General features: G+C 52.2%; 1 protein-coding gene across 6 annotated transcripts in view; it reads left to right on the top strand.

Annotated features, from left to right (window-relative positions):
• CRTAC1 (cartilage acidic protein 1) overlaps nt 1-18,248 on the top strand; it is a 158,920-nt gene that overhangs the window by 86,073 nt on the left and 54,599 nt on the right. For all 6 annotated transcript variants that reach the window (XM_058697356.1, XM_058697351.1, XM_058697352.1 and 3 more), the window contains exons 4-5: nt 12,172-12,308; nt 17,775-17,931. In XM_058697356.1, coding sequence (XP_058553339.1) covers nt 12,172-12,308; nt 17,775-17,931 — 294 coding nt within the window. The remainder of the gene's footprint in view (nt 1-12,171; nt 12,309-17,774; nt 17,932-18,248) is intronic.

The following is an 18,248-nucleotide window of genomic DNA, read 5'->3' as shown; positions in this document are numbered from 1 at the left end:
AGCCTGCTTGGGATTCTCTGTCTCCTCTCTCTCTCTGCCCCTCCCCCACTCATGCTCGCTTTCTCTCTCTCTCTAAATAAGTAAAAAAAAAAAAAAAAAAAAAAGGAAAGAAAGAAAGAAAGAAAAGAAAAGAAAAAAAAGATACTCCATGGCCTTGCTCAATCCTATGTCCTCAGGACCCAGTGGAGAGCCTGACTCATAGTGGGTGCCTAGTGTTGCACAAGTTGGGGGCTATGTACTTGGGGCTAAATATCAAAATGGTTCCCAGCCCTTGACTCTCCCATTCTCTCAAGCCTGAGTTCAGCCCACTAGAATGAAGTCCATTCCCATGGGGCCACATCTGCTGGGAAGTCCCAGGCCATAATGTCCTCCTGGGGCACTCAGAGCCTCATGTCCCTAAGGGGCCAGGTGGGACATGCGTTGGACTCTTCCAGATGGCAGCAGCCTCTTCAGTTGGTCTAGACAACACCCTATAGTTCAGACTTTATGTATTCACCATCCTGGGCCCTCCCAATCTCCTAGAGGCAGGTGATTGCCTGGCTCTGGGGTTCACCTTCCCCACCTCTTCCCCAGCCCGAGAACACACATTAGCTTTCCTTGGGGCCATAATGTTGCCCCCACTGGTTTTTGAGGCCAGGCCAGAATCCAGCCCCTAGACTGCCCTGATGTTGAGCCCTGCCAGTGGCATGAATGGGAGAGGAAGAGGTTGGGGCCCGTGCCAGGGGCAGGGGCCGACACAGGCGGGGCTGACTGGCTGGCGGCCAGCCTTGTGCAGCCAAGAAACAATGAGCCACAGCCCCGAGTGGTGTTTTATGGGTTTTCATCTCATCTTGCCACCAAGTGAGGCCTGAGAGATAGTAATTATCCCTACACAAATATCAGGGCATGATTACCCAGCTGGATTTACTGCCCTCTCTCCAACCAAGCCAAGATTGGATTAGGACACAATTAATTGATGGGCTGATCAACCCTTTAAGTTGATCAAGGTCAGGAGGGGAGCAGCAGCAAGGGACAGCGGTGAAAGGGGTGAGTCCCCAGGAAGATGTGGGAGGGCAGGGAAGCAGAAATAGGGAGAACTATGGAAGGCGGAGGGGGGGGGGGGCGGTGTTCAACATAGGCTTGGCAGGCAGGATGCCAGAGGAAGGGGACAGACTCTCCTCCCTACTCACTGAACAAAGAGCACCTGGGAGACTTCAGGTGGCTCTGAAGCAGTAGCCCCTCCCATGCTCTTGGAGTGTTCCATTGTGAATCCTAGGACAGAGGTGCTCAGCCCCAGCTGTACATTAAAATCTCCTGGGGAGCTTTTATCACTCCCAGTTCCCACAGTGCACCCCAGTGCAGTCCAATCTGAATCTCTGGGGGTGGGACCCAGTTAGCAGACTGTAAAGCTTTCCAGGTGATTCCCATGTGCAGTCAAAGTTGAAGACTAACCAACCCCCCACCCCCGCACCAGTCATGTTAGTTCCGTGCCCAGCCTAGCCTAACCATGGCCCCATTCATTCATGAATGTATTCATTCATCGGACAACTATTTAATGAGCACCTACAGTGTGCCAGGCTCTATTCTAGGCATTGAGGATGCCCTATGAATGAAACAAAAATCCTACCCTCCTGAAGTTTACACTGTATGCCCAGTACAGCTATATATTTCTCTAGGTACCTGACTCTCATGGACTCTAAAGTCCTCATACCAGCACCCCCAGCCCAGCTAGATTTTGAACGTTCTAAGAGCACAGTCAAAACCTGATGAATAAATCCCGAAAGAACAGACAAGGCATGAGTCATTGGGCTTGAGAGAAGGTGTGCCAACCAAGGTAAGGCAAGGGGAGGCAGCAGCATGGAAGACCCCCAGGAGGTCCTGGGCTTCCTGGGTTGGAGGGCACAAGTGTTCATCTGGGAGAGGCTGGAGCTGGGCCCCCAGCGCTGGGGTAAGGGCGACAGTGCCCAGCAGCCTCAGCTCCAGACGTGCAGCTCCCGGTGACCTTCTGTGGGTTCGAGTTCATTTTTCAGTTGGGTGATTCAGTCGATTCATCGACAGTGGGCAGGTGTGGAGCTGGGATATTTGTGCCACGTCAGCGCCTCCTTGGGTCCAGCTGGCACGATACTCAGCCACTGCCACCCTGCCCACTGTGGGGAACCTGAGATCCCCTCTAGGAGCCCTGCCAGCCCACGCCTGCCCTGGCATGTGCCTGGGAGGGACCTGTGGAAGGACAGCCCTGTCCCCTCCCTTAGCCAGTCTTTGGGATGTCAGCACTGGTGTCCTGGAGAAGGGTTGAGACCCTGCATCCTGGCAGTGGGGGTCAGTCTGTACAACACTGGGGTCTGCACCTTACTCACTGGGTGACTTCTTTCAGCCTCAACCCCTTCATCTGTAGAACACGAAAAATTCTATCAACTTCATAAGCTCAGCTCCCTCCATGAGCTCCGTAGACTATATCCAGAGTCTCTGTCGTGGCCTGCAACACCCCTCCTTGGTGTGAGCCAGATTGCCCTTCTGACCTCGTTGCCTCCACTCACTCACTTCCTCTTGCTCACCATGTTCCCACCTGAGGCCTTCATACTTGCTGTTCCCTCTGCCTGAAATGCTTTTCCCACCACTATTGTCAGAAATCACCCCTTCCCTTCATTCAGGCTCATCCCCAGATGTCCTACCTACCATCCCCAGATGCCCTACACCTTAAATCCCTATCTGTCTCTGCTACCTTAATTCATTTTATTTCTCTTCCTAGCACTTAGCACTACTGAAAGTATGTTATACACTTGTTGTTCATCTCTCCTACTCAGCTCCACAGGTATAAAAACTTTGTCTTGCTTGCTGCTGTGTGTCCAGGCCCAAAGAAGTGCTGATGTCACTTAATAAACATTCAATACATACATTTGAATGAGTAACTGAGATACTCAATGAAAAGCACTTATAATGGTGTCTAGGACTTAATAAGTGCTCTCCAAGCAATAGCCATTATAATCCTGCAGCGTGAAGCAAGTCAGAGGCTTTAGAAGTTTCCTGGGCAGAGGGGTCAGGCCTCCCTCCTGGCCCATGGGAGAGAGAGACTCTAGGAGCAGAAACAGAAAAGGACTATCATGTAAACAAGTACCACCCAGATAAGGGTACCAGGGGGGCATGGGTTAAGGGTTAAGAATTGGAAGATAGGTAGGAGGGAGGGAACAGAAAGACTGACCACAATCCCAGGAAGGCCTGGGCCACAAAACCAGCTTATGGCTTAACTTAACTGGAAAAATACAAGCCAGTGTGGTTCAGGTAATACATTACTTGGTGAAAACCAGGTAGGAGGGGATGTAGGACAAAGGGGGACCAGAGGCTGGTGCCATCACCTCCCTCGCCATCCAAGAACCCAGGACCTCCTACAGCTCCCGGTCAGAGCCCATCGCCCTAGGGATCTGGCGCTGGCCAGCCTAGCTGCTGTCCTGTGTGGCCCCCAGTTCTCCTGCCCATGTAACCTTGAGTAACGGTGGTGTGGGTAGGGGATGGGCCAGCGGCAACTGTGAGCCCCACCACTTATGTTATTTTTACTCGCTGAGTTCAACAGAATAGTCACTAATAATCTGCTGCCTTCAATCTGCATATACCTCCCTCCTCTTCTACCAAAACAGTAGTGTGTACTCTACTCACATGGCTGCTCTTGGTTTGTTTCATTTAGCAATCAATTTGGGGTATTATTTCACAGCAGCACACAGATAGCTTGCTCATTCTTTTGATGGCTGTGTAGTACTCTACTGTGTTGATTTGCCATTCACCAAATCGGTCCTCTGTTGATGAACATTTAGGTTGCTTTCAATCTCCTGCTCCAACAAGCCGTGCCACCAAATGAATAAGTTTATGCAACATACCATTGTCCACAATGGCAGGTGCGCCTGTAAGGTGAGTTCCTACAAGGGAATCACTGCATCAGAGGAGCATACGTGTGTGTGGATTTGATAGGCATTGCCAAACCACCCCTCAAATGGGCAGTCTAATGACATTCCATTTGGCCCTGACGCGAGTGAGCATTTCCCAACATTCTCATCGACACAATGTGTCATCATTTTTAATATTTGCCAATATTATAGGAAAAAATTGGTACCTAAATGTAGTCTTAATTTTCATTTTTCTCTAAACGAGTGAGGCTGAGCATATTTTTATGTATTTGAGTCTCTGCTCATCGTCTTTGCCCATTTTTTCTATTGATTATTGGCCTTTTTCTTATTGATTTATAACACCTCTTTATAAATTAGGGAAATTAGTCCTCTGTCTGTAATGCATGTTGCAAATAGTTTCCCCTTGTTTGTCGTTTTTGTTTTGTCTTTGTTCATCGCGGGTTTTGCAATGCAGAACAATTTTAGGTTTATGAACTTGGATTTATCGCGGTTTTTTCTGACGGCTTGTGGGCTCTGTGTCATCCTTAGGCCACCGGGAGGAGCTTCTGTGCCCTCTCAGAGGGAAGGGGTCAGTCACTGTGCCAGAAAGGAAAGGGGACGGGAGGCGGGTTGCACTTCCAGCGTCTGCCCACACCACAGATGAGCCACCTGCTCTTGAAAGCACCCCTGGTCCGGCAGCTCCCTCAGCCAGGCCACTTGCAGCTACACCCAGATACGCTGTCTCTTGCAACTCAGAGTGTGTTCTGTGGCCCGGCAGCACCGGCAACAGCCAGACGCTCAGGCCCTATTCCAGACCTGCCAGACCAGAATCTGCATTTTAACAGGATGTCCTTGACTTCCTGTGCCTCGTAAAGCCTGAGTACCTGCTCAGTCTCCACCTTCTATCCTAGTCGGCTCCCAAGGTCTCCTCATCCCCAGCCTTGTTTCCTTTGGATGCACAGTGCTGCTTTTCAGCTCACCCAGCCTGGCCCCCTTTGGGAAGAAGCTCATGAGTGCTCAGGCTCCCTCCCCTACCCCTATGGGGCTTCATTTACTTGTGGCCCCATAAGAAGGCAGGATGGATGAGGCTGTCAAAGCAGTTCCATAAAGAGTATGGGGCCCCTCGGGGCGCCTGGGTGGCGCAGTCGGTTAGGCGTCCGACTTCAGCCAGGTCACGATCTCGCGGTCCGTGAGTTCGAGCCCCGCGTCAGGCTCTGGGCTGATGGCTCGGAGCCTGGAGCCTGTTTCTGATTCTGTGTCTCCCTCTCTCTCTGCCCCTCCCCCGTTCATGCTCTGTCTCTCTCTGTCCCAAAAATAAATTAAAAATGTTGAAAAAAAAAATTTTTAAAAGAGTATGGGGCCCCAAAGGCCATTTTCTCAGAACGAGGTTCCTTAGGAGTCAGGGACTGGAGTGCCCTCCACCAGCACCCCTCCAGCTCTTTAATACAAGGTGGGATGGGGACACTTTGAAGTCAGGCCACTGTTTGAAGCTCAGCTTTGCCGCTTAACACCGGATGTGCATCTCTAAGCAAATGACTTAACCCTCAGAGTCCCAATTTCTCTCTGTAAAATGAAGAACCTACCTTCCCGACACGACATGGAGAGGGCTAAATGAGCTGATATGAGTGAAGCATCTGGCAGGGGTTGGTCAAGATTTCCCTCTTCACCCAGGGATGGAAGGAGGAAGACTGGGGTCAGAAATTATATCATGGCCAAGGGAAGTCTAGGTTCCTTCTTTATTAAAATGTCCTTTGCCTAAACTAGTCCTTTCTTCCCCTGAGGCCATCACAGCTTTGCTGGCTTTCCGTTGACTAAGTCTTATAAAGCATTTTATATTTAATATCAGCTTATACAGTTGTCTCCTGGGATGTGGCTCATTGAGGACCTGGAGCGGTCATGCCCTGTAATTCCCTGGATGATGATGGTGGCATGGTGGTGATGATGAGGGTGGTGATGATAATGATGGTCATGATGGGGAGGATGGTGAGGAGTGGCATGATGACGGTGACAGGGGTGGTGGTGATGATGATGATGATATATTTTTTTTATTTTTCCAAGTTTATTTATTTTGAGAGAGACATAGAACAAGTGGGGGAGGGAGAGAGGGGAAGGGGAGAGAGAAAATTCCAAGCAGTCTCCATGCTGTCAGCGCAGAGCCTGACGTGGGGCTCGAAGTCACAAAACCATGAGATCATGACCTGAGCCAAAACCAAGAGTAGGAGGACACTTAAGAAGTGAGCCATCCAGGTGCCCCTATTATTTTTATTATTTATGGAATTGATCATGTGCCAGATACTGTCCTAAGTACTTCACATACAGTATAGAATTTAACTCTCACAACAGCCTGATGAATAGGTGGCCGTTCTCCTTATCCAATTTTACAAATAAGAAAAAGACAAGCTGATGACTTGCCTAAGGTCACCCTAGGCCACGGACGTTGCTGGCTCCCTCCTTAACCCCGCTGTTTGGCAGTAATCTCTTTGCCTTATGAAGGAAGTTGGAAGCAGAGCCCTCTTCCCTGCCACACACATAGCTCACTCTTCTCTTTGCCACCAATACCAGACCACAAGCCAGGTCATCTCCCTGAGGTGGGGGCAGCCCATGGGGGAGGAGGCACTCAGGCCAATGATCCTTAGGAAGAGCCCTTTATGATCCAAACGCACCCTCCTAGTGGCTCCAAGTTATCCTCTGGGGACAGAGCTTGGTGTGGAGGGAATGACAGAATGGTGACTTGGGGGCCACTTGCTTAACACTGCTGCCCTCAATGCAGAACCTTCCCCTTTTATTTGTCTGATGATTCCCCCATCTCTGCCCCTTCTTCCTCCTACACCCGAGTGAGTCTGCTCCTGGGACACGTTCTTTCTCCTCTGCCCCAGCTCCAACCTCACTGCTGTGCAAGCTGTTATCCTTTGTGGCCAGTGACCTCCTGGACATGTCTTCTCTCCACTTTGGGACCCTGTCAGATGCAAGTGGCCACTCCCAGCTGGCCCAGCCTCCCTGTTTCAGTAGCTGTCCCTACATTGTGGACCTCTCTCACCCAACCCCCCCTGCCCTTCATGCTCCAGCTTCCTGTAGCCCGTGCTTCCTCTCACTCCCCCTATCATCACAGAGGTGTCCGCCTTTTCTCCCTTGCTAGCTCACTCCTCACTCCACTGCCAGGTTAATCTTCTGGAAACACTGTCTTCCCCAGATCAGAACCACCAAGGCCCCTTCACCATCAGTCTTGGAATTAGTGGGTCTCTCCTGCCCTGCCATGTTTTTCCTCCTCAACCTCCACAAACTGTCCTCTCTGGCGTCTCCTCTGCATCTCTGTCTATGCACCCGGCCTGCCTAGAGCACCACCCCTCCACCTAAGCCATAGAGCGCAGCACACAGAAGCACAGGCTTTGAATCTGTCTCCACCACTTACTAGTTCTGTGACCTTGGGCAATTGACTAATCTCTCTGCCCCCTCAATTTCTCCACCTGTAAAATGGGTCTGTACCAGCTCTCAAGGTGGCTGCGGGGTTTCGGCAAGAGGATGGCTGTAAAAGAGAATGCTTCACACAAAGCCTGGCCATGCCAAGTGCTCGATAAACAAGAGTCATTGTTGTTGTTACTCTGACCCTTCAAGTACGGGTACACATGCCTCCTCCATCACGAGGCCCTCCCTGCTCGCTACAGCCCCTTCCACCCTGACTCCATGGCATCTCCAGGATGTATCATCCTGTCCTGTTTCTCAGAGCTCTAATAACTGTGGGGTCTTAGGTAGGTCCCTTGCCTGTTGTGCATCAGGTCAGGGGAATAGTGCCCACCTCGGGGGTTGTGGTGAGGGTTAGTGAATGAATATATGTGCCTGGCACATGACTGAATATACATGAAGTGCTATAGAAATGTTAAGTAATGTTAGTTTCACTGTGGTCCCACAGCATCTCCTCTACTTACCCTTCCTGTTGTAGAATGGACTGTAAGCACCCTGAATCAGCCACCAGGACTCCTGCTTCTCTGTGGCCTCCTACTGCACTTGGTACCCAGCAGGGCATGATAGACCCCCCGAGCCTCACCTACAGGGCCTTCCCAGCTGGCCACCTGGCAGTAACTGGCAGTTCCAAGCCTCCTTTAATGCCAAGGTGCCAAAGTCAGGATGGGAATTGGGAGCCCCCAGACCTGCCTCTCATAGGGGCTGTGACCCCTAGCACCCCATGTCTTGCCCATGAACACCCTTCTCTTTCTCCCAGGCCTCTGCCCTCTCAGAGTCTCCCACAGGGGCTCAGGAGAGCCCCCCTCTTCTCCCTTCTTCCCGAGCAGCTGCCCCCCGACTTGGCGAGGGACCCCAGGGCAGAGTGCAGCTACAAGGAGCCAGAAGGCGGGATTAGACGCTGACATGGGCCGGAGGCCAGTGCCGGGTGGTTATTGCCAGTGCCATCGACCCACACAGCTCACTGTTTATCTGTCTTCCTGACACACCTAATTACCCAGGTTGCAGCTGCCAGAGCGTTTGCTCTTCCTAAATCACGGGCTCCCATCTCTCCTCACCCAGGCCTCCGGGCCTCTGCCTGTAGAGGGGCTGCCATCGATTTTGCCGTTCCCATTTATGATCTACAAGGCTCTGCATCGCTGTTGCACATTTTACCTTAATTAGTTTATTCTTCTGGGCGTCCCTGGTCAGCTCAGAAGCCAGGAGGTGGAACAGGGGAAGAAGCTAACAGCACATGGCGCCCTGACCCTTCTCCAGAGCCTGGGTGGACATCAACGCCCTAAGACAGCAGTTTGCTAAGAACAGTGCTAGGTCCACGGGATGTTAATAGATGAGCTGTGAAGAGGGGTTCCATGGCCAACTGTATTTGGGAAAGACTGTATTAAATGATTAAGCAGGGGCGCCTGGGTGGCTCAGTCTATTAAGCATCCGACTTCAGCTCAGATCATGATCTCGCAGTCCATGAGTTCAAGCCCCACGTCGGGCTCTGTGCTGACAGCTCGGAGCCTGGAGCCTGCTTCGGGTTCTGTGTCTTCCTCTCTCTCTCTGCCTCTCCCCCGCTCACATTCTCTCTCTCTCTCTCTCTCTCTCTCTCTCTCTCTCTCTCTCTCAGAAATAAACATTTAAAAAAATTTTTAGATAAGATTAAGCAGGTAATTTATTGCAAGACTTTTTAAAAGTTTTAATAGACTGATGTCCATGGAGACGCTCGAGAGGGGGATGGAAGATGTGGTCTTTCCCAAACTCAGATGATCACAAAATCTTTTCTCCAGGCATCTCACAGAGACCAGGGTTCCATAAAGCACACTCTGGGAAATGTTTGTCTTGGGTGAGCGGGAGGAATGGGAGGTCATGAAGCCAACAGAGAGGGACAGAGTCATCCTGGTCCCATTTGTTCCTCTTGTCTCACTGAGGTAGGAACTCAACGGCGTGAGAAATTTCTGCCACTGAATGCACAGGTACCCATGGTGCTCTGTGAGCCCCGGCTGCCGGCAGCTGCCTTCTCACCCCGGCCCGCCCTTCACCAGAAGTTAACCAGGGTACTTCAGTGGGGACTAGACGAGCGGGAGGTTACCGCCTAAAGGGGCCCTGGTGTGACAGAGGAGGGCAGGGCCGCTCACTGTTGGGGGAGGCTGAAGCCTGCGGGGCCCTCCGCAGAGGTGCCCTTAGTGTCAGGAAGCAATGACCAGGCTGCCGCCGCCTCGGGAGCAGCCGTGAGCACGGCAGGCCAGGCCCACAGTCCTCTACCGCAGTCCTGAAATCCAAACCATTCTGAAAGCCTCAGGTGTTTTGTTTTGTTTTTTAAGTTTGTGGGAAAGTGAATTGATAGCAAAACCTGTCCTGGGCTGATGTGAGCTATTTATAGACTTTATTTATCCCACTTAGTGTGAATATTCATATATTTTACGGCAGAAATATTAATGTGTTTAATTATAGGGTGCTGCCCCATCCCTCTTGGGGGTGTTATGTAATAAATGGTGTGTGCGCTGTGTTACCTTTCTAAAATGTGAAAGAAAAAAATCTAAATTTCTAAATACATCTGGCCCCCAGGGATTGTGATGAGGTGCTGTGGGGCTGCTGTGAGCAATGCTGACCATGGCCCTGGGGCTTCAGTGCCTTTTTTTTTTGATGTGGATTTATGTTAGAGAGAGACACAAAGAGAGTGAGAGCGGGGGAGGGGCAGAGAGAGAGGGGGACAGAGGATCTGAAGCAGGCTCCAAGCTCTGTGCTGACAGCAGAGAGCCCGACCTGGGGCTCAGACCCACGAACCATGAGATCATGACCTCATGACCATGAGCCGAAGTTGGACACTTACCTGACTGAGCCACCCAGGCGCCCTTTCAGTGCCTTTCATCCTGTAACTCCCACCGCCACAATGTGGGGGAGGAGGCACAGGAAGGAGTCAACTCCCTTGACCCCCAGGTGAGGAAACCAAGGCTGGAGAGGATAAGGAACCAGCAAGGCCTGAGCGGAAATTGGCGTGGGCACAGGCTCAGGCCATGGGAGTCAGCACCTGTGCTCCCATCCAGAACCAACTCCTCAGATGCCCCCGTGGGCTTCCCTCCCAGGCCGCCATGGCTCTGTGCAGACCCCAGATGTGGCTCCTCAGCCAAGCCTCCACAGAACAGACACCTGCAGGCCTCCTGGATCTGCTTTCTGCTCCCCTCAGAAAGGGCCTTTCCCTCCCCCAGATGGGCCTCTGCCCCTCTAGGAGAGTCAGGCTCCAGTGCCAGCTCCCTGGTGTCTGGCGAGCATTTGAGGCCAACTCCAGACCCCACAGGCCACGCACCAGCCCCCGTGGGTCCCTGTGGTCTGAGGAGGTTCCCATGGGAGGCTACTCAGAGAGTAAAGCCTTTTGTTGTCTCCTGGGCAGAGCACCTGAGAGATCCTTTATATCCACCCTCACCTCACATGCTCACACTCCCACAGTCCTCTTCAGTCACTCGTTTCATGTACTGACTCTCGCCAGAGCCCTGCAGTGCAGAGCTAATGTCCCTGAAGAACCTTCAAGAGTGGCCCATCTGTAACATGGCAATGACCACTTGGGTCTAGACCACTTGGTCTCATAGCTACCGCCTTGAGGGGGCACTGTGCTATAAGCCTTTGGGGTACATCATCTCACGTATTCCGCACGGTAAACGTGACACAGTTATTACTGCTGTCCCATTTCCAGGGAAACTGGAGCTCAGAGATGCTAAGCAACTTGCCTAAAGTCAACAGCCAGCCCCCAGTAGTAGAATCTGGGTAGAACAGAGACCAGGACTGGGGCTTGTGTACTCTAAACCCAGACGTCTTAACTGCTGCAGCATGCTGCTTCCTTCCGCCTAAGCCCATGGCCTCTCCCTTGGGCCAGCCAGAAAGTCAAGTGCAGGGGCCTGTCCCCAAGTCCACTCTTCCCCAGGTTCACCTTCCTGACTTCTGCAGCTGCTCCTTGCGTGTGTTCCTATGCCAGTCCTTGCGAGCAGAACACGATCCCTCCTAAAATATGACTGCTCTGGGTCTCACAGGAGCAAGAAATAAACTAGGGGTGACAGCAGAGCAGGGAGCTTTGATCAAGTGGTCTTAGAAAAGCTTGAGCCTCCGGCCATCAGAAGTTCTGCTTCCCCAAAACCAGGCTGCTTAGCCATGAATGTGCCTCAGCAGGCCACAGACCCCCTGCAGTTACATGTGGTATATCGTGTGGTGCATGTGTGTGCGACTCCCTGAGCTGAGGGTCCTCAGCCTCCATCCACTTCTCAAAGGGATAGAGACCACTGCTCCCTAGGGCCTCCCAGGGCTGCCCAAACCCTGCACACCACCTGGGTGCTGACGCTGCTGCCGTCCGGTTCCCCTGGGGGTGGGAAACAGATCTGTCAGAACCCCACTTCCAGCCCCTTCCTAGATCCGGACTTAGAGCTCCACCCACCAACCAGGATCATTTCTTCTCAGACCCAGATCAGGTCCTGCGATCCAGCAAAGAATGTAGGAGGCAGCTCCCGGGGAAAGAGAGATTCTGGGTTGAGTTTGGGTGCTGAGATATCAGCAATCCCAGATCTCCTGGATGTTGCAGGAACATGGTGCAGAATGTGAAACCCAGCTGTTGAGAGTCATCTCGGACACACAGCAGTGGTAACATTTCTTCTGTAGTTCCTGAGGCCTGGGCTGGCTCTTTTCATAAGCCTCAGAGTCTCTTCTCTCAACTGAAAATACCTGAGTGCCCCCCAGACGGAGCCTCGCCTGCTTGAGTGAGTGCTGCGGGGTGCACTCACCTTGCCGCAGGTGACCCATCCACCTGTGGCCCCGACCACCTGTGGCAGGTGCCCCGAAACATACCTGCACGCTGGCCCGCCATCCACCGGCGCTCCCTTCCTCTTCTCTCCAGGGGTGGCCACGTACACGGACAAGTTGTTCAAGTTCCGCAACAACCGGTGGGAAGACATCCTCAGTGACGAGGTCAACGTGGCCCGCGGTGTGGCCAGCCTCTTTGCCGGGCGCTCCGTGGCCTGCGTGGACAGGACGGTGAGTTCAGGGGTGCGTGGGGGGCCTGGAGAGAAAGAGGGGGGCACGCAGTGATGGGAGAGCCTGGAGGGGAGCCAACAGGCAGACGTCCCCCGACAGAGTGAGGCTGTCCGGGGCAGAGCCCAAAGCTTCACCAGCAGCTCCCACCGTGCCTTGCACATAGTAGATACTACATATCAACAAGACTTGCAGGGTGAGTTGCAGTCTACTTTCATATCCTTTCTCCCTGGAGGCCCTCCCGGCAGCCAATGAGGAAACGGGTCAGGAGCTGTCATCATCGTGTCCGTCGGGCAGAGGAGGGAGCCAAGGCCCAGCTAGGGGCAGTGGCTTGCCTGAGGACCCAAAATAGATTGGCAGTGTGACTAGGATGTGAATCAGACTTCTCTAGCTCTAAACCTCGTGCTCATTCATTTTTTCAACCAGTATTTATTAAGTGCTTACTTTGTGCCAGGCATTGAGCCACAGAGCTCTCCCCGAAAATATTTGTGGAACAAATGAAGGCATGACAAAGAGGTTCATGGGTGGGTGAGTGGAGGGTGGCCCAAACGTCCAAGTACTCTAGTTAATCAAGAGCTCTGTCGCCGCGTTCGTGCCTGCTAGTCCACCGTACCGCAGGGGCCATCCCAAAGCAGGTGGGGAGGAAAGGCTGAGGGGGAGGGCAGGGGCAGATGCAGCCACCTGTCCTATGGGGTGGCCCAGCAGCCCCAGCCAGAGCAGGAGGCTTGCCGTGGAGGTGATTTATCCCTCCTGTCACCTGCTCCCCTCCTGCCCCCTCCTTGGCTTCCTAGACAGTCATCAGTAAATCAGGGACCCAGCTGCTGCCTAGCTCCATTCTGGGGGCAGGGGCGAGGGGCCTCACTCATTTCAGGATTGAGATGGCACAAGGGGATTGGGGATTCAGTGTGAATCTTCACAGCAGGGGCCTCCAGGCCTTGGGAGAAGGCAGGTGCCAGGTATAAATATTTATTTCTTAACAAGCTGGCACTGGGAACAGAAGCCAAGCTGGGCTGTGAAGCCACATTTAGCCCTGACCTGAATCTTTGCCACCTGGACTCCTGCCTGGTGGGAGGGAATGAGGAGGCGGCAGCTCTGGGAGCGGCCCCCACCAAGAGTGAGAAGGGTCTGGGGGGTACCAGGCCCGGCCGCTGCTGGGAGCCTCTTCCCAGGCTCCTGCTTCCTGTCTTGCTCCTTCTGAACCAAGGCTTCCCACACGTGGCCAAGGTGGAAACCATCTCCGATCTGGTGACAAGGCCTGAAGGTTAATCACAAAGAGATGCACTCTTGTCCTAACAAGGTCATCTGCACGCCCACGCCTTTAACCACAGGACAGAGGCACCACGTGAAATGAAAAAAGAAAAAGAAAAAAAAAAACAAACATGCTTTGGCACACAGCACTGTAGGCAGGCACTTAGCGGCTTGCTCAACCCCAGCCTCAGGGAACTAGAAAGAACCCCTACAGTCAGTCTGCCACCAGGAAGGGGGCTGCTTTCTGTGTCCAGCCACCACTGCTGCCTCAGCAATCCCTGGGGCCTGAGAACTGTGGAGGGGAGCAGTAAGATGAGGTCATGGCCACTCTGGAAATTGAGAAGTAGGTACGAAACCTGGTTTTTGGAAACCCAAAAGCAATCGTAATAATGACAGCTAACCTTAATAAAGTACCAACATGCCAAGCCCTGTGCTCAGTGGTTTATATGCATCTTCCTGAATCTTCACAATAAGCTTATGAGGTACATGCTATCATTATCCCCATTTTACAGATATGGAAACTAAGACTTCAGGCAATTAAGCAACTTGACCTTGGTCACATAGTAAATGGCAAGCAAAGCCAGGAATGGAGCCCTGCCTGCCTGAGAATGAATCAGACGCCATGGCTCCCCTGCTTCTGGGTGAACCCACAGCAGACACACATTTCTAACCACAGGTTCTGTTACAGTGTCCATCCTACTCCTTCCTCAGCCCCGCAGCCCCCACTGGGAGCCTTTTAATCTACCTGTTCCCAAAGTGTGGTCTCCAGACCAGCAGCACCAGCATTGTTAGAAATGAAGATTCTTAGGCCTGACCCCCACTCCACCCTCCAGACCGGCTGAGTCTGAACCCACGGTGGGTGGAGGGGAGCAGAAATCTGGGTTTGAACTAACCCTGCGGGTGACTCTGGTGCAGGCTGCAGTTTGAGAGCCATCTCGCAGGTAAATGTCTCAACCCTACCCCGTGCCCTTCCTGCCCTCTCCCCAGCAGCCCTCACTCCCTCTCGCCCCCAATCCTGGCACACTTGCCTGCCCTTTGTCTGCAGCTGCCTCATCATTCACCCACCTTTCTGGATCCAGCTGAAAGCCGGTCTCTTACAAGAAGCGTTCCCTGATCGATAATGATTATGCCTCATGTTTATATAGCATTTTTATCTCTCGGAGACCTTTCACATGTGTTGTCTCATTTCATCTTCTCAACAACCCTGCCAGGAAGCAGGGAGAATATGATTCCCCTTTAACACATGAGGAGACGTAGCCACAGGGGGCGAGGAACCTGCCCGAGGGCAAAAAGCAACTAGGGGCAGAGCCTGGATGAGGACCAAGCTAACACCCCTAGACCATGGCTCTCCGGGAGTGGTTCCTGGGCCAACAGCATCACCTTCACCTGGGAACTTGTTAGAAATGCAAACTCAGGGCCCACTCCGGAGCTCGCGAATCAGAAACTCAAGGGATGAAAGCCAGCATCTGTGTTTTAACAAACCCTGCAGGCAATTCTGATGTAGGCTGAGGGTGAGCCCACTGCCCTGCTGGGAGTCTCTTTCCAGGCTCATCTCTGAGAATCACCTCACTGTCCCAGAGCGATTGTAGTCAAGGTCACATGTGAGTCTCTGCAGCCTTCTATAGCCATAACACATCTGTGTTTGTCAAGTTTTATCAGCCCAATACATTGAAGAAAGGAACCGGCTATAACGGAAGTTTATCAACATCCTAATTTCTAGCAGAGTGCCTTTCAGTTCATTTGGGCTTAAATTGCCCATTTGTTGACAGGACTGCTAACAGCCGGGAGGGTCAGGCATGGGCACGGGGAGGGCGCACTCTCCCCTTCGGGCCCGTTCGTTCAGCCTTCATCCTGTCATTTCACACACATGTACCCCGCTTCTGGGATGGGCAAGAGCCTTTCAGGGTCCTCCCCCAGTCACGAAGCTGTGTTGCAAAGCGGTGCATCTCAGACTTCAGTTTTGCACAGGGATCACGTGGGGGCTTGTGAAAATGCAGCTTCTGATTCAGCAGGCCTGGCGGAGAGGAGGGGTCACCGAGAGTCTTTATTTCCAACCTGCTCCCAGATGACACCGATGCTGCCAGGCCAGGGACCACGGAGGAGTGAGATTCGTGAAGCACAGAGTCCCAGGTGGCAGGATGGGGGCTCAGAGAACCAAAAAAGAAGGGGCATAAATATCTTTAGAGAACATCTTTTCCACCTTCTCCAGCTTCGGCCCCTGACACACCCTACCTTGCCTTTCATATTCCAGCAACACTGAACCAACTACTTGTGGTTCGCCTACATACATCATTCTCTATCACCTCTGCCTGGAAGGCTCTTTCCTCTACACTTCACCTGGCTGAGACTCCTCTTAGAAAACCTTTTCTGAACTCTGCATGGTTCAGTGCCCTTCCTCTGGGGGCCCTCTTCTGTACACCAGGAAATGCTGTACATATTCTCTTTCTTCTCTAAAATATTTTTAATTCCAGTAGAGTTAACATATTTATTTTTTTAATTTTTTCATTTGAATTCCAGTGTAGTTAACATACATATTCTCTTGATCATATGCGTAATTGTGTTATCACTGACATGTCTGCATCCCCTCAGGAGACTGTGAGCTCCTTGGTTGTCCTCACCCACCAGTCAGACAGACCCAAGTAGCTCTTAATCAGCTTCCCCAAAGAAAACATGCCATCAGTGATTGGTTCGGTGGGATGGGGGGTGGCTTCTGGAGTCATTGGGTAAGAAATAGAATCAAGCCAGGAGGGCTGAAGGCCGAGAAGGGGGTGACAGAGCACAGTCGGCCTGGAACTCAGCTGTTTCTCCTGGGTTGTTTTCTGTTTATGGCTTGCCTTTAAAGTTTATATTTATTTCTTGGGGCACCTGGGTGGCTCAGTCGGTTGAGCATCCCATTTTGGCTCAGATCATGATCTCACGGTTCATGAGTTCACGCCCCGCTTCAGGCTCTGTGCTGACAGCTTGGAGCCTGCTTCAGATTCTGTGTCTCCCTCTCTCTCTGCCCCTCCCCCTCTCGTGCTCTCTCTCTCTCTCTCTCTCTCTCTCTCTCAAAAATAAATAAACATTAAAAAAAATTTTAAGTTTATTTATTTATTAATCAAGCCCTGCAGAGCCTGGTGCAGGGCTCAATCTCACGAACCGTGGGATATGACCTGAGCTGAAACCGAGAGTTGGATGCTTAACCGACTGAGCCACCCAGGTGCCCCATGTTTATGGCTTGCCTTTAAATGAGACTATAGGCAACCGAAGAATGAAGACTTTGTCTTAGGTACATTTATAGCAAGAGCGTGTTGCATGTAGTTGGAGTTCAAGATATATCTACTATCTGATTAATTGGAGGGAAATGATGAGAGGAAAGCTAGAAAACCATTAGAATTTAGAAATCGTGCAGATCTCTTGGGGGAAAGGAGGCATCCATTGAAGAAATGACACCGTTATACTAACAGACAGAAAAGAGTCTTTCATCCGCAGGGTTTCGGACTAGAGTGGAGAACGACTACAGCTGCAAGGAGCTGGTACCCAGGCTTCTCCTGGATGCAAAGGAAAAAAATATTTGAGACAGTGTTAGAAAGACAGAAGCAATATACTATTTATTTCTGGTAATATGGGAAAACCAGGGGGATGGAAGAGGGAAGGAGGACCCCTGCATATCCGAGCCACCTATGCTACCGAAATAGAGGAACAAGGAGATACAGGGTGGGCAGTGGGGAGGGAGCAAACTCCGGAATTTGCTTGTCATCTTGGCTGGAGTGAGCTTGAATGGGAGAGAGAGAGAGACTGAGAATAATGGGAATTGGTAGATCAATCAATCAGCAAATATTTATTGAGCAGCTACCCTGGCTGGCAGCTGGAGAGAGCTCAGCTGGAGAGAGGCACATTAGAAAATTGTCTATAAAAAGGTGGTTGTGGGGGAGAGGGAGGGATGTGTTCTTCTGGAACAGGATAGAAGGAGAAGCAGGGCTGCTTTGTATTAGGGTGCGGCAGGGGCGGGGGGGGGGGGGGCGGGCAGGTGTCGTGCACTCTGTAGCCTCTGGGAAAAGCACCTCTGGAGTTGGGCCCGTACGCAGCTTGCAAGGCCATGCACTCTGGACCAGGGAGGATCACCTGACCCGTGAAAGAGCTATGGTCCTACAAAAGGAGGGGGAGAACCGCTTTCTGGGAAAGAGACCAAGATGAGCCCAGACCGGTCTGCTCACCCACCCTCCTTCCCTTCCTCCTCAGGGCTCCGGACGCTACTCTATCTATATCGCCAATTACGCCTACGGTAACGTGGGCCCTGACGCCCTCATTGAAATGGACCCTGAGGCCAGTGACCTCTCCCAGGGCATTCTGGCGCTCAGAGATGTGGCTGCTGAGGCTGGGGTCAGCAAATACACAGGTAGGCAGGGTGACGTGCGGCGTGCTGTGAGTTGGGGGGGTGGGGGGGCCGGGGCTGGCGGCTGGGCGCTGCAAGGCTGAGTCTAGTTTATCAGAGCCCACAGGAGAGGGTGTGCTTGCGTCCCTGGGGAGGGCAGGATGAAGGCTTGATTCCATCCCCCCACCCACACGAAGCTTCTCCAACACTGCCTTTCCAAGGGTTGGTGAGATACCTGTCAAGGGTGGGCTTTGGGGGCGTGGGAGACACAGGACGTAAGGTGAGCACAACATCATCCTCTCCCTGGAACCTCTTGCCCCGTTCTCTGCTGTAACCCAAAT

The sequence above is a fragment of the Neofelis nebulosa genome, chromosome 13 (assembly GCF_028018385.1).
Source record: "Neofelis nebulosa isolate mNeoNeb1 chromosome 13, mNeoNeb1.pri, whole genome shotgun sequence".
Classification (NCBI taxonomy): Eukaryota; Metazoa; Chordata; class Mammalia; order Carnivora; family Felidae; genus Neofelis; species Neofelis nebulosa.
This window is presented reverse-complemented; position numbering and strand designations above follow the sequence as displayed.